Here is a 16,191-nt window from a genome sequence, read left to right as displayed (position 1 = left end):
TATTTTTCAGATGTGCTATGCTTTAGAAAAGTTTAACATATTTTAATGCATAATGCTATTTTGATCCTTGCAAGCATCATGTTTTTATATTTGGGTTCTCTATTTCAGTACATTTAACTTCCATTTCCACCCTGGATGTAGGCAGTTTAAATATCACTTTTTACTCTCCAGGAGTTAAAATAGGAGAAAGGCATCTAAAGGAGCACTGATGCTAAATATTCATTCAAAGGATGTGGGTTCACTGTGAACTTTGCTTCTCATGTTCCACCCAAAGCGACAGGGGTGCTCTTGAAAAATGACCTACTTAAGTTATCCTTAAACTGGAATGTTATATTGAAGGCAGTACCAATATCTATTTGAGAAGACAAATACTAAGCAGTTGGATGATGTTCTGAAAGAGACATGTGTCTTGCCTTTTTGACAGTATGTTTCTCACTGTCATTTTATAAATAGTTTTGGCCCAAGGGAAGAAGATGTTCGCATCTCTCCCATCACAATTTAGCTTTAATCTCTTGACTCCCATCATTTGTCAGTCTGGAGGCAGGAGAAGCACAGGGAACCGCTCTGTTTTATGGCAACCTCTGGCAAGGCAGTAGTACATTACTTCGATGCCAGGCAATGAAGTGACAGCAGCATTGGCCCATTAGACAGAGAAGATATTCCTCCTGCTCATCTTACTGTGGATAGAATGGATTCTGCACTGAGCTGTCATTGTGCTCAAGGGCAAAATTATGTTGCACCACATATGTTGTGACTTCCTCTTTATCTATTACACTGCCCAAGGGAAGGCACTACTAATGGAAGCCTACCATGTGCGGAAAACAGATTTCTTTAGCCCAAGTTACAAGGCTTAATGGAAAAGTTCTCAGTGGTACTAAAGGAAACATCTGCCAGAGAGGGCATGCTTTGGGTCCCGTCTGCTAGGGACTTATATTTGGCAGGTCCAAGGTGGCGAGCCTTTTCTGTTATAGCACTTGCCTTATGGAATATTTATTTTCCCATTCCCCACCCTTAAAAAAGTGAGATTAGCTTTATCCCTGCTAATAAGCTTTAAGTCCTTCAAGACTTGGTTTGTTCATCAAGCTTGAGGCCCCAAAGGATTGGGGATATTCTTAGACAGCTCTTTCTTTAATTGATTTTTTGTCCTGTATTTGATGACTTGCATTTTTAATAATAGCAATAGCACTTAGACTTATATACAGCTTCATAGTGATTTTATAGCCCTCCCTAAATGGTTCACAGAGTCAGCCTATTGCCCCCAACAATTTGGGTCCATATTTTACCCACCTCGGAAGGGTGGAAGGATGAGTCAACATTGAATAATGTGTCAGGCCTGGAAACCATACTAGACTTTAGGGTTCCAGACGCTGCCACATTTTTCCCCTGCGGGGAAGAAGGGGGGTTGAGGGGTATGGTAACATTCTTCAAGCGGTCAAGGTCGGATGGTGTTCACATCTGCAGGAAGAGTGGCAAGAAGATATTCGAATGAACTGGGAGAACGTTGGACCATGTGACCAGCAAAGGGGTCAGGGGGGTGGGACTCTTGGGGTTTGTATACTGGGAAAAGAATCCGGAAGTTCAGTTTTGGAATTTCATTCATCGTGTGCCAGTTTCCTCATACTAGTAAAGAACTCTGAAAGACAATGGCTTCTGAGTTTTTTTTTATGCAGAAGAGGTTTTTCTGGAACCCTGACATTATTCAAAAACTGAACTTCCGGATTCTTTTCCCAGTTATACAAACCCCAAGTGATAATGATTGTTTTATATTTCTTAATAATTGTTGTTTTTATATATTTACTGTTTTACTTTATTGTTATATACTGGCCAAAGTCACTGAGGTGGACAGCTATGTAAATGTGCCAAATTAAAAAAAAAAACCTTCTCCAAGCCATACAGGGTTAGCCTGTGGTAAAATGGGTGGCCAATAAACTTCATAAATAAATAAATACAGAAGGAAGAACAGTCATTTTTGTTCATATCTCAGTTGGAGAGAGACAGAATAAACTTCCATTCCCTAAGTATTGTGATATCAGTAATAATCATCACCAATTTACAATTAATGAATGAAAAGCCAGAAATACAACTGAATTCTTTGCATAAGTATAATTGTGTAGTTGATCCTTAAAGTTAATCAGGTAAAGATAGTGTTGTTCCAGGTAAAAGAAAATGGAATCTAATAGACGTATCTCCAACAACATAGAGAAATGTGTATTTCTCCTCTTTGGTGTCCTGCTTCAGAATACGTACTTTAATCTCTCTCTATAAAAGTTGTCAGGAAGGGGTGAGTGGGTTCCAAAGAAAAGATGACCAGGAAAAATAAATCTAATAAACTATGGAAATGGTTTGTGTATATGTACAGGCATTAGACTAGCAGATCTGAAGAAGGTTGGTCTTTTGTTCTTGGATTAATACAAATACAGAACACGATCAGTCAAGATGTTGCCTGAAATATTTATTGTGGGGAAAAAAGTCTACGGGTTTATTTGTTTTTTGTGAGGTGTAAAGACAGCATCATTTGCTTTAAGGTTGTCACCTGTAATCAAATCCAGCTAGCCTTAGCTGTTTTGTTTTCTTAAGGACACATTTTCCATATTGTTGACAAGAGGCTGACTAGGATAATTAATAACATCAAGGATATCTGAAGAGCTGAACAGAACTTAGATATACAGTACATCCTGCCTTGTAATTATAAAGTCTAAGTAGCAAAGGACAAACTTGAAAGAAGAGGACGGAAAAAGAGAGAGAGAGAGAGAGAGAGAGAGAGAGAGAGAGAAAGAGAGAAAGAAAGAAAGAAAGAAAAACAGAAATCATTGCATAGCAGCTAAAATGTTTTAATTGGAGTAAGAAATCATTTGTCTGTTCTAAACATTAGAAAAGACAATTTTGTGGAAATGTGAGGTTGAGAGAAGGTGAAACTGAGTAGAAGGGATAAAGTGTCAGGGGCAAAAGATCAGATCTACACTTGAAGGTCTAATTAACCTGATTTATTGCACAGGAATAGGCTCAATTAAAGATTAACACTTACTAGAAGTTAGATAAGAGTCAATGGAATTCAGGGGGATGGAGTTGGACTTTGTCCACTTGCAGCTATATAGAGATTCTAGGCTGATCCCTCTTTTAACTCTGCTCCCAACTTCTGCCACTCCTTCCCCTATATCAAGTTCTTCTATTAAGAACTGGTAGAGATGAATATATATATATATATATATATATATATATATATATATATATATATATATATATATATATATATATATATATATATATATATATATATATATATACACCCCCACACCCCCACACACATACACACACACACACACACACACACACACGAGCAAAAAAAAATCAGAAAAAATGACTCCCAGGTCAATGCATTATGGAAAGAATCATTAAAATTTGAAGATAAAGTAATTGGACATGGAAAAGAAAGTAATTGGGAGAAAGTTATCCATTCCATACTTTGTAAAATGGAGAATATCCGGTAATGATATGCAGTTGGTGACTTTGATCTTTATTAATTATTATTACAATCAGATAAAGATCTCTGGCCACTCCATTTTTACTTGGTAATACTGTGTCAGGTCTTAACACCTAATTTAACACTAAATGCAAATGATTTGTATTCTGTGCTAGAAAAAAAAAAGAAGACAACTGGTTCAGTGAGTTTGCATTTTTATTTATTTGTGGGATGTCTTTCAAAACAGCAGTTTTCAAGGGCAATTTACAGCACATTAAAATCAGTTATTTAAACGTCAAAACACAAAATAAAAATAAAAATAAAGTTTAAAAGCTTTATTGCAATGTTCATATTAAAAAGTACTAAATTCTAAAAGGCCTGGGAGAATGAGCATTCTGGTTTTTGCCAAGAATCAGAAAGTTTTAGGTTACTGCAAGGCAAATGCATTGCTGATGGTTTGGGCAATAAAAAGAGAAAAAAAATTAGATGTTCCCATGTAGAAAATTGTTCTGTTTAATTCACATTACAGTTGTAGAATTGTATAATTATTAAACCCACAAATTTCTTCCCCTTTCTGTTGTTAATAAGAGTTTCAGATACGTACTTGAATGCATAGTTCCTTATTCTATTATAGAGATCTTTTTTCCCTAATCAGGCAACACATTCTTTTAATTTTCTAATAGTAAATTTTACTTTCCCCTTACTGCAGGACTAAATTTCGTTACCGCTTGATCCTGCAATATACTAGATGCTAGATATATACTAGATGCATCAACATGCATCAATCATGCATCAATCATAATCTAAAGACAAACAGAATTATTTTGAAATTTCTTATGAATTGGAGCTTACAGTATATTTTATTAGCGCATTAGGAAACATTTCTTTTTTTAAAGTTGCTGACTTACTGCTCTGTTCTTGAGCTTTTGCTTCCAGTTCTGTTTCACACGCATTTCCTTATAAACAGCAACATTAGTTTACTACTTAAACATATAATGGCTGTGTAAATCTTGCACTCTTCCCCGGGTGGTTTTGTTCTAAATTTTTATGTTGCTTTCTTTTTCACACTTTTAATTCTAATTCATTCCACTTGAATATTCACTTTCCTGTCCTTTATTCAATTCAACCAATGTGATATAAGCATATTTCTGCTGGAAATAGAATTTTTCTTTTTTTGTCTTCTGATAGATATTCCTCCAGTTTCCTCAATCTTCCAAAGCAAATTTAGAGAAGAATAAAGCTTTGTTCATCAAACTTGTGTATGTTCTGTTGGTGGACAGACATCATCAGATATATTTCTGTTTGGTATATCTTCAAATCAATGTACCAAATGTACTGGATTCCTTACATTATTTTTAAAGTTTTGAATTCATGGAAGCTCTCATGTGGATGACAGACTTTTGCTATTCACATATGTAGCTGCCAGATGCTTTCCAAGTAGAGCCTAGGTTTATCACCTGAATATTATGAGACACACAGAGTTAGGTGGTGTCTTGTCTCTCTTTGAACTCTCAAGCTTCACTGAAATGTGATTTGGGCAAAAATTGCTGCAAGCAAAATAATTTCACATGTACCTTACTTAAATTCATTGGCACATCAAATGGCATTGAAGAAAGGCAAATCTCCAAAAAAACAAACAAAACAAAACAAAACCACCCCAATTTATTTAATTTTTTTCATCAAATTGGCTCATACAGTGGAACTGTATAACAATTGTCACTACTTGCTGGATCAATGACCTCTAAACACATAAAGTCACTATCCTTTAAAAATCAACAATTAAAGCTAATGACACATCATCCAAGTGAGGTTTGCTTAAAAAGAGTTATACAATACTGTGATCATTACCATTTAGTGCTTCAAACGTTTAAAGCAAAATCCCATTTTTTATCCAGGTATCTTTTTGATTTACTGTATCCATTTTTTTTCTAGCTTTTCATTTTAGAGTAGTTTTTGAGATACCTATGTTCTCTTCTTCACAGGGAATGCATGCATTTTTTCATTCATATAACATCAATTTTAAATTCAGAAACTTACATCATAATGGCCTAAGTTAGGAGGTTAATTTGCAAAGACTGCTAGCATTTTCACTGAAACGTTGCTTAAGCTTCATGTTCACCTAACATTTGTTACCAAACTGTATGCTGAATGCATTAGAATTTATCATGCTATACTGATTGTTTTCTTCTAACTTGCTTGAATTGTCCTTTACACAGTATTGTTAGAGTGTCTTATTAAAGAAATGCTAGTAGTATGTCAAAGTTAGTGTAAAGTAAGTTATTGTAACTTTATTCAGGAATGTCCAGGAATGTCACATGGTGTCTTAAAACCTACACCCAATTGACTGTCATAAATTCATGGTGTTCAGACTTTCTCAAGGATCTGATCAGTCATCAGCTCAGATTTGAGAAGAGAGCTAGTAATTATTTGGATTTAAAGTTAGCTTTCTTATGTGAACCTATAATGAAAAGCTATCTTGAGACTTTGAAACAACCACATACAGGGAATATTTATGATAAAACCAGTCTGTGTATTGGTGTCCATAGAATTGCTGGACAATAGCTGGAATATCTCATTTCTCTTTTTCTTTTCAAGCTCTCCAAACACCTTAAATTATAGTGATAAACATCAATAGCAAAATATTTAGCAATGATATCTTATTTTTTATATTCCAGAAACCAGTATGAACCACCAATGGGGCTTGCCCCTGATATAATATCGTTTTTTGGTGTAAATGTGCATGCGTATAGTTTATAATATATTTGTTTTCTGTAATGTTAAAAAAAAGTGAGAAGGTTTCTATTCTATAAAATAATAAATCATAGAACTGTAGAATGGGAAGTGATCACAAGCATCATCTAATCCCACCCCTGTAGAGTGATGGATAATGATTCACGAAAAGTCTCATCTTTAAAACCTTCAAAGATGGGGAATACATAACCACCCTAAGTAAATTATTTAGATGATCTTATTTAAATAAAACTTTGATAAGCACAACTTACATCCATTATGCCTGGTTTTAATTTCTGCAGTCATGGGAAAATAACTCTTTGTCATCTTCCCTATATATTCCCTTTATGACAGCTTTCCTGTCACCCTTAAGTATTACTGAGTATGTGAAATCTGTATTCTGAAACTCCTTGGGCAGGGCCACATAGGACAAATTCTCAGTTTCCTGTATCATCTTTCTTGCCATTCTTTAACCTGAAAATGTGGTCTCCAGGATCATGCACAATTCATCTAAGGTATGCTAAGTAGTCACTTGACATGCCTTTACCCTAAACTTGTTTTTTTCTGAAGCAGCCAAAAACTGTCAGCTCTTGTAGCCAATGTCTCATAAAAATGATTTGCATTCTATTTGTTGTCAGTTTCCACCCCCAAGTCTTTGGATCTACTGCTTCTAAGCTACAAATCCTCCAGTTTTCCAATCTATCCAGATTAGATTCTGACTGCAAATTCAGTCATTCTCATGGTGAGCCAAAGTTCCCAACTTTGCATCATCAGTCCCATCATCCAGGTTATTCATATACATTTCACTTTGAAATTAACTTCCTGCACATTTAAAAGCAGACAAAAGAAATATCAGTCTAGGCAAATATCCAATATCTGTTTTTTAATCATCTTAGAATATTTTTATTCTGTTCCCAATTCAAATGCATACATGCAATGTATTTTAATATCCTATTGTACCTGAAATATCATGAACTTATTCTAAGGAGATATATTTGTTTATGCAGACATAAATTTTAGTATGTTATTATGAAATCATATATTCCTTTTAATGTCATTACAACCCTACTGCTAATTTGAGAAATATTCATCTTTTTTTAAAAAAACATGCTTACTTGATTTTATGTGCTACATCTGGGAAATGCGCATATAAGTATCATAAAAGCTATCAATTTTATAGGAATGAGTTCGAAAAAGAATTTGTGCTTTGCTTAATGATTTTGCTTTTCTCTTTTGAACAGTTTGAAAATGAAATAATTTTAAAATTGGATCATGAGGTAGAAGGAGGCCGGGGAGATGAGCAATATCTGCATTTGTTTGAGACAATGTAAGCACAACAATGGAATATGTCCTTCAAATGTTTTATATTTTAAATTGGATGTTTGTTTTAAAAGTGTGTAGTACTAAGATAGAGATAGATAGATAGATAGATAGATAGATAGATAGATAGATAGATAGATAGATAGATAGATAGATAGATAGATAGATAGATAGATAGATAGATAGATAATGGATGGATGGATGGATCTATATGCATTTTCAGTCTTCAATTGCTCTAATATTTCTACAGCCTATCAGGATTTATTAATCACATCTTGTATATACCTTATATCTATAAGATGACGTAAACTTCCTTTAAAAATAATGTTGTATAATATTTCTCCTCTAGCATTGTGTCATTTATTCATAATCATACAGTAGCAAAGATAGCATTAACCGGTGCTTTGCACATGAAGAGATACTAAAAGGGAGCAAATAATGAAAAAAGCGTTTGCCTGTAAAATTACAAACATACGGAAATCTCATGTATTTCCAGATATCAACTTTCCAGAGGAAAGTGAGGGACAGCTCATCATAGAAATAAAACCCTGTCTCTATGGGTGGGTTTCCTTGAAGAAGCCAAAGCTATATCTCCTCCTGTTTCCCAATGGGAAGCCCATCCACAAAACATGTTGACATTAATGCTTGTACTTCCTAACAACTGGTGGTCAGAGATATGCCACTTCCAATTCTGGAAATGATATATAGCCATCATATTAATTGTAGCCATGGATACTCATTCTCCATGAAAATTGTTTCTCTTTGAAAGCCATTCAGATATATAGTTTTTATTGTGCAGTCTCACGGCTCCAAATTCCTTTATTTTAATTGTGTGATATGTAACGATTACCTTGATTTTTTCTGAATCCCTCATAATTCAGCTAAACTCATTCAGAGTTAGAGACTGGTCAATGGATAAGATCCTATTGAACAGACAACTGTGAATAGCTTTTGTTTTAGGATATACAGAATTGAGATGAAACCAAAACAGTAAACGCTTCTCCAGATTCAACAATTCCACAATTCCATCTGTCCAGCATTTGGGATTATATTAGAAAAATGTGCTCTTCTTTTCAAGACTTAATATTTTGGAGGGCAATATTTTGATCTCAGAAGTACATTTTAGCAGGAAAAACCCCCACATTTTAATGAAATGTATAAAGGTGCATCAACTGTCTTTTGTTTTCTAACCATGATTAGTTGAGCGGGTATTTCCATACCAGTAATTTCAATTCCTAAAACTTGAATGCAGATTAAATTATCTCTATATGTTACTTTTTAATTCATAATACTAACAAGTATTACAAAATACTTTCAATTTGATGCTCATACTACATACCATTTGACAAACAGAACATGTTTTATCCAAGTAAATCAATCAACCAAGAGAATTAAAAACAGCCACTGGAACAGTTTTATCATGTATCTTCCACCACAGATCTCCTCATGAGAAGTGAAGCATTTTCTGAAACAGATTTAAGATGTTTTTAAAGGGAAAGGTACAGTGTCAAAGGCAGCTATTTTATACAAATGGTTGGTTGTTTATGTAATATTAAATATAATCCAAATAGATTAAATCCAAGAGTATTAAAGTCACATAACAACTATTTGCTATCGTATTGAAATGTCCTGATGTTTAATTTTTTTCCTAAACAATGGAACTGCTGTTTCAAAACTGTGCTGAGTATTACAACCTACAATGTTCAGATAAAAGGAGGAATTAATACTGAATCAAACATAAGCCTCCACAGCAGGAGAATTCTTTTGAGAGTCAAACATTTTAGACAAGACGTTAAATGCTTCTGTGGGAAATATTGCTTTGGAATGTATAAAACAATGATCATCTGCACTTTCAAAATTATAGAAGGGCCTAGAAAATGCCAGTGAAAGCATTGCAGTATTTCACCTTGACACTTCTCAGTGCTGTTCAATTGAATTGTTACATGCGATGGCAGAATCTAATGAAATTCAACACATTATAGATTCCCATCTACTGTATATTTTTATATCTGATTGCTAACAGCCAGAGTGAATAATTGGGAGCAGCACTCCTGTTCCCCCCCCCCCCACAAACATCCCACAAGTAATGTGCTTTTTGAAGAGAGAGCATTCTGTAACATGGATGAAAAGTGTTAGGGTCCTGCAGCAGTTGGATTCAAATGGGAAGGGGTAATTCCAACATAAAAAGGGATGCAGTGGCTGAGTGGCTAAGATGCTGAGCTTGTCGATCGAAAGGTTGGCAGTTCAGCGGTTCGAATCCCTAGTGGGGTGAGCTCCTCTTACTTGTCCCAGCTTCTGCCAACCTAGCAGTTTGAAAGCACGTAATAGATGCAAGTAGAAAAATAGGGACCACCTTTGGTGGGAAGGTAACAGCGTTCCATGTGCCTTTGGCATTTAGTCTTCCAGCCACTTGACCATGAAGACATCTTCAGACAGCACTGGCTCTTTGGTTTTGAAACGGAGATGAGCACTGCTCCCTAGAGTCGGGAACAACTAGCACATATGTGCGAGGGGAACCTTTATCTTTACCTTAATTCCAACATCTTACTGATCTTCTTTAAGCTCATCTTTTCTTGGTCTCACCTGACTGCGGGCCTAGGCAACAGCATGTGTGATTGAAAGAGATGCCAAAAAGTACAAAATAAGTATACCGAACATATGTTCTGAGTCCCCTTTTTATTCCTTGGATCAGATCACTGCACTGCTTTAAATAGTATCTTGCTCGGTGTTTAAACAAATGTTCAAAACAAACAAAAATAATGAAATAAGCATTTGCTATACTGTATCGCTTTTTCCTTCATCAGTCACAAATTGGTAGTAACGTTTCATGCAAACCCTCATTATTTTCTTTTACATTTTCAGACTCACTGAGTGCTCTTCAGTCTTTCCTAAGATTGCCAAGTCAGTTGAAATGTTTGTAAGCCTAATAAAAGGTCTTTTGGAAAAACTACTGGATTACCGTGCTGTAATGAGTGATGAAAGCAAGGACAATCGTATGAGCTGTACTGTGAATTTATTGGTATGTGGTACCTTAAAAGATTTGCATAAAGTTCTAAATTTTTGAATTTGGAGTTTTCCAAGGTTGGCCATCCCTGCCTTGCTGTATTGTAAAGATGGGCAGTAGTAACAACTATTATATGACATTATTATAGATAATTATATGGCAGGAAAATGGAAACTGCAACACACCATGTTTTCATTTATTTGTGAGGGAAACTCCAATGATATAATCCAAATTTTGTAATTTAAACTAAAAACTTTGTTTCATCCACTAAACAATGCATAAGTACACAGAATACACATACAAAGATGTAACATTTGACACTATGCTATGTGTGTTCATGTATATCTCTTGTGCTGCCTTTATTTTCTGGATTGCTGTTTAAAAGGCTGTTTTCTGCCTGGAGTTGCAGGCAGAATTTCGAGTGTACAGGTATATAAATTGAATTAATTAAGTAATGAAATGTACTTGGCACTTTTTGAATGTTCAAATTGATCTCTCTAATTTTATTAATTTGCAACAGTTTTATAAGATAGGTGAAAATGATTGTCCTTATATAGTGGTTGGAGGGGAAGGCAAGATACCTAGTAATTACATGAATGAGCTAAGTATTTCACTGAGTAATATACTTCACAATTCACTATTTATATACTTAACCATCCTACACCTCCCTGGGCCATAATAATCCTTATTTAATGCACATTCCTAAGAGAAATTGACCTCCCTCCAAGTTATTCTATCATTCTCAGATTACCACTATCTTCTACACCATCTTTTCTGTTGACAAGTAGAGTATGTAATATAGGTAGTCCTCAATTTACAACAGTTCATTTAGTGACCAATTGAAGTTACAACAGTTGTAAAAAAGTGACTTATGACCATTTTTCATACTTAAAGCTGTTGAAGTGTCCTCAAGGTCATGTGATCAAAATTCAGATGCTTCGCAACTGAGTCATATTTATGACAGTTGCAATGTCCCAGGGTCATTTGGTTCCCTTTTGTAACCTTCTGGCAAGCAAAGTCAATAGGGAAACCAAAGTCATATAATAACCATGTTACTAACTTAACATCTGTAGTGATTCACTTAACAACTGGAGCAAGAAAGGTCATAAAATGGGGCAAAACTCACTTAACAAATGTTTCACTGAGCAACAGAAATTTGGGACTCAGTTGTGCTTTTGAGTCAAGGACTACCTGTATATGATTTTAAGTGGAAATGGGAGTGTAAGTCCCATACAAAAATATGTCCATTTCAAATGCAGCCTGCTCAATATATTGTCACTGTATCAAGAAAAAAGATCAAAGTTTCCTCTTTTTTTGCAAACAAAAACATTTTGTTAATAATTGCTGTGACGAAAACCAGCTTTTTTCCATAGTTTGCATTCATACAAAACAGAGTATTTTTTAAAATCCTCATGACTGCTGTCAAGTAAGGTAATTTGCTACTTTTATCATGTGACTTTGATCATGAATTCTCTCCACACTGGTTTGAGTGGACAGTAATGTATAAATAATGTATATTTATATTAATATAAATATATATATAAATGAATTGAAAACTTTGAGATTCTAAAAATGAAACAAAGCAAAAATATTCCGTGAATAAGGAATTATGCATATTTGAAGAATATTATAAAAAGAATCATCCCAATGAGTGCAGGACTAATACAATTTTATTCATTTTTCCTCCCAGAATTTCTATAAGGAAATTAATCGTGAAGAAATGTACATAAGGTATAGTACTTGCTCTGTCAATTACACTTGTCACTGAAAGGATCAGCATTGTTTTCTTTGCATAATCTTCAGAATTATATGTGGATTTATAGTAAATATCTGGATATAAGTTATTCAATTCAAATTATTATCCCAGAAATATTGTTTGTTGCTCTACAAAGGCTCAACACATATTTTGTCAAAGTTGCTCAGTCATATACTTTAATTTTGGGGACAAAGGTATGTAATTTAAATAAGGAGGATCATAATTTAAAATTGGCTGATAAAGGACATACTGACTATGATGAACTGAATAAAATCTGTCATAAATTTTGCAACAATTGTAGTCTATGTTTTGGAATCAGATTAGAAATCAAACCTCTCTTTATAGAAACTATATTTTTTAACTTGTTCAGTTGAATGCAATTCTCTGACAGGAATTTTTTTTCTGGTCAATATAAAGCTATTCAGATAGAGAGATAGGGAATGAGAGATAAAAGCCTTTGCAGCAAAAAGCCTTTAAGTGAGTTGTATAAAATCACAGACTGAGATCAGCATCCTTGATTTATGTAACAAGTACAATTTTCAGTTTATATTCAACATCTTTTGAACAAGTACTTTAGAAGAGGCAGGTATGTTAAAGTGGATTGTAGTTAGAGTGAGACAGCTTCAGAATGTCTTGCTGATCCAAATGAACCATAGTTTTAATTTTTATTTTCTTTCTTTTGCAATAATAAAAAAATTCAAACTCTTATGAATAAAATCTGTATTCTAAATTTGTCTTTCTTTAAAACTCTAAGATATTAGCCTCTTAATAAACATGTTTTTGTATCTTTGACATCTGTCTATCTCAGTTACGTACACATTCACATTTTCTTTTACATAATATATAATAGTGTTGTATTATTTACTATAGTATCTAAACTATACGTATACATACATTATACATATAGTATACTATTTAAACTATGTATGTATATTAGAGAATATATATTATATCTTATATCTTATATGTGCAGAAGTCTTTTTCTCATTGGACAGCATATAAAGTGCTACAATCTGAAAACCCCAGAATGTAAATCCTCTTTTATGAGGCGGGACAATGCCTTTTTAGCTTGACAATATAATCAAGTTTTCAAACTTAACTTCAAAATCATAGAAATTGAAAGTATAATGACTGAATCAACCAAATGCGGAACATGGTTAAGACCTATTCATGTGAATGATACTTCAATAAGGTAAAGATAAAGGTTCCCCTCGCACATATGTGCTAGTCATTGCCGACTCTAGGGGCGGTGCTCATCTCCGTTTCAAAGCTGAAGAGCCAGCGCTGTCCGAAGACGTCTCCGTGGTCATGTGGCCGGCATGACTCAATGCCAAAGGCACACGGAACGCTGTTACCTTCCCACCAAAGGTGGTCCCTATTTTTTCTACTTGCATTTTTACGTGATTTCGAAACTAGGTTGGCAGAAGCTGGGACAAGTAATGGGAGCTCACCCCATTACACGGCAGCACTAGGGATTCGAACCGCCAAGCTGCCAACCTTTTGATCGACAAACTCAATGTCCTAGCCCCTGAGCTACCGCGTCCTATGATACTTCAATACCTTATTGCAAAGTCATATTTAATTGTTGAAAGTAGTTCACATAATTCTAGAAGAATGTAGTGGTAGAGCTAGATCCATATTTTATGAATTTAAAATAATGCTGATATTAAAGATCTCTCTCTCTTTTTGCTGTATCTAATAACAGGTATCTGTATAAACTGCGGGATCTTCACTTAGATTCTGAGAACTACACAGAAGCTGCATATACCCTTTTGCTGCATGCTTCACTTCTGAAAGTAAGTTGCTTATTTGCAGTTGAAGTCAAGTACTGGAAGGTCAAGATTGGAGAAAATTGTCCTTACACAAAATGGTATTACAGGAAATAATAAGCAATTGTATAGTTATATATGTATTGATGGAATAGGGTAAACCTAGATTTGTACTAGACTCCTAATTGCAAATACCTGTTAAACTGATATCTATGCTATTATAAAGAGAAAAGTAGGACGAAATCCAAATAAATCCCACACATGTGCTTACATACACTGAATCCCTAATCCAATCCTTCAGGAGTTCCTAATAGGAGAAAAATTAGAAGCAGGGCAAGGGGAATGCAATGGAGTAACCTGAAAACAAACCTAGCTGACTGGTTGGATACTGAACAGGAGCAAACACTCTTCTGTGATTGATTACACATACCAGTATTTTCTAAGTAATTGGTGAAAAATTCCAGAGATAAGGAGCCCAGTCCAGTGGTGGACTTTAATAAGCTATGTCTTAATAATAATTTTGGTGCATGTGTGTATAGAATATTACATGGCCATAATTTTTTTATATCTTTGGATGGTTAGGTAATGATGAGCTTTCAGGAAGAATGGCCAAGGTCCAGATTTTTATTGTCTGATGTTTCTGGCATCTTCAGAGGTTGAGTGAGCTGTTTTATAGAGTACCTCTCAGTATTTCCCAGGCAAGAAGACTTGGCCTTCCTCAGAAACTGTGGCGAGTTCATGAAAGAGTAACAAGTTCATTTTTCCTCAAAACTTACTTTAATCTGCCCTCTGAGAAGCTGCTGCTTCATTAACTCTTCAAATTAAAATTCACATTTGTGTGCATATAATGTTACTGACATTTCCAAACTTTTACCTGCAAACGTGTCACTGGGCGCATTTGTTAAAGCCTTAATGCTTTTAAGAGGAAAATAAGAGAAAATCAGTTGTTGTTCTCTCTTACAGCTATATTGGCTTTCTGTATGTGTGTATTTTAAAGCCTCTTAGGTTCCTTGGTATTACAAAATGACCTTGACTTGGGATTTCTATTTCAATTCCATGTTGTTCTGGGGAAGTTACAGAGCTGAAAGAAGTTGGAGAGAAGCCAGGATTTAAACTCAGCAAGCATTTTCCCCAGGAATAAAGTCTTCTTTCTTGGGAGTACAAGCCATAGAGATCTTTCTTAGCAAATAAAGCAACAAAATGGATCAAGAAAAGTAAAGTGGTGACCTGGAAGTGGGGTCAAGACACCTTTATAGAACAGAAAGTGTGTAAGATTTGCACATTAAGTCAATCTTCTTTGTGGTAGAAAATGGATTTTTGAGCACAGCACTAAGTAAGGAAAAATACAAGACACTTTTGTAAGAATTGGATAGCCAGTATAACTGAGTTTTGAGCACAACTACCGTATCTTCTATTTGCCTTTCCAAATTGTGTCTTACTTTTTCCCAGGGTTGGGTTTCAAAACCCATCCCTACTGGTTTGCTGGTGGGTGGGTGGGGGGCGTGCGTGCTCGTGCGTGCTCGTGTGTGCTCGTGCGTGCTTGTGACGCTTCTGTGCATGTGCAGAAGGATCCAGGTGGGTGGGCAGAGCATCCTGCCACCACTGCTATTGATTCGCCCGATCTGGGACGAACCGGTAGAAACCAATTACTGCTTTTTCCATTGGAAATTTAATTTAGTTTGCGTGATTTGAATTTAAGGTCCAAAAGTTTCTATACTGTGATGGAGGTTAAGATTTTCAGGCAAAAAGCTGGGTGATCACTAATTTGGCACCTATGACATATAGAAAGCTGTAACTGTTTGCTGCTCTTGGTGGATGACCAAATCTTTTGAAAGCACCAATGGAAATAAGTTTTAGTCCCATTATTTCAGGAGTCAAGGTGTTTCAAATAAATTCAACTTACATTTTGGGGCACTGGGGAAGAACATGACAAAATGAGTATCAGACTGCTGCATATCAATGCAATGTGTGTGAGTGTGTGATATTTTGGTGGGTTTTATTTGTAAGTTTGGGCAAAGAGTGATATGTCAAGAAATGAATTCCTACATGTGTATTTAAAGAGCAGAGCCTTAATGAGACAACTGTTTATACAGGTTCAAAAATAGAATTGCTATGCTTGGATCTAATTAAGGATAAATAAATGCCAGAAAAA

The 16,191-nt window shown here is 35.0% G+C and overlaps 1 protein-coding gene across 1 annotated transcript in view; it reads left to right on the top strand.

Annotated features, from left to right (window-relative positions):
* DOCK2 (dedicator of cytokinesis 2) overlaps positions 1 to 16,191 on the top strand; it is a 366,602-nt gene that overhangs the window by 301,700 nt on the left and 48,711 nt on the right. Inside the window, exons 34-37 of the mRNA XM_058167876.1 lie at positions 7,432 to 7,517; positions 10,373 to 10,529; positions 12,205 to 12,245; positions 13,976 to 14,066. Coding sequence (XP_058023859.1) covers positions 7,432 to 7,517; positions 10,373 to 10,529; positions 12,205 to 12,245; positions 13,976 to 14,066 — 375 coding nt within the window. The remainder of the gene's footprint in view (positions 1 to 7,431; positions 7,518 to 10,372; positions 10,530 to 12,204; positions 12,246 to 13,975; positions 14,067 to 16,191) is intronic.

This window comes from Ahaetulla prasina, chromosome 2, assembly GCF_028640845.1.
Source record: "Ahaetulla prasina isolate Xishuangbanna chromosome 2, ASM2864084v1, whole genome shotgun sequence".
Lineage (NCBI taxonomy): Eukaryota > Metazoa > Chordata > Lepidosauria > Squamata > Colubridae > Ahaetulla > Ahaetulla prasina.
The sequence above is the reverse complement of the archived record's forward strand: the minus strand, read 5'-3'. Positions and strand labels throughout refer to the sequence as shown.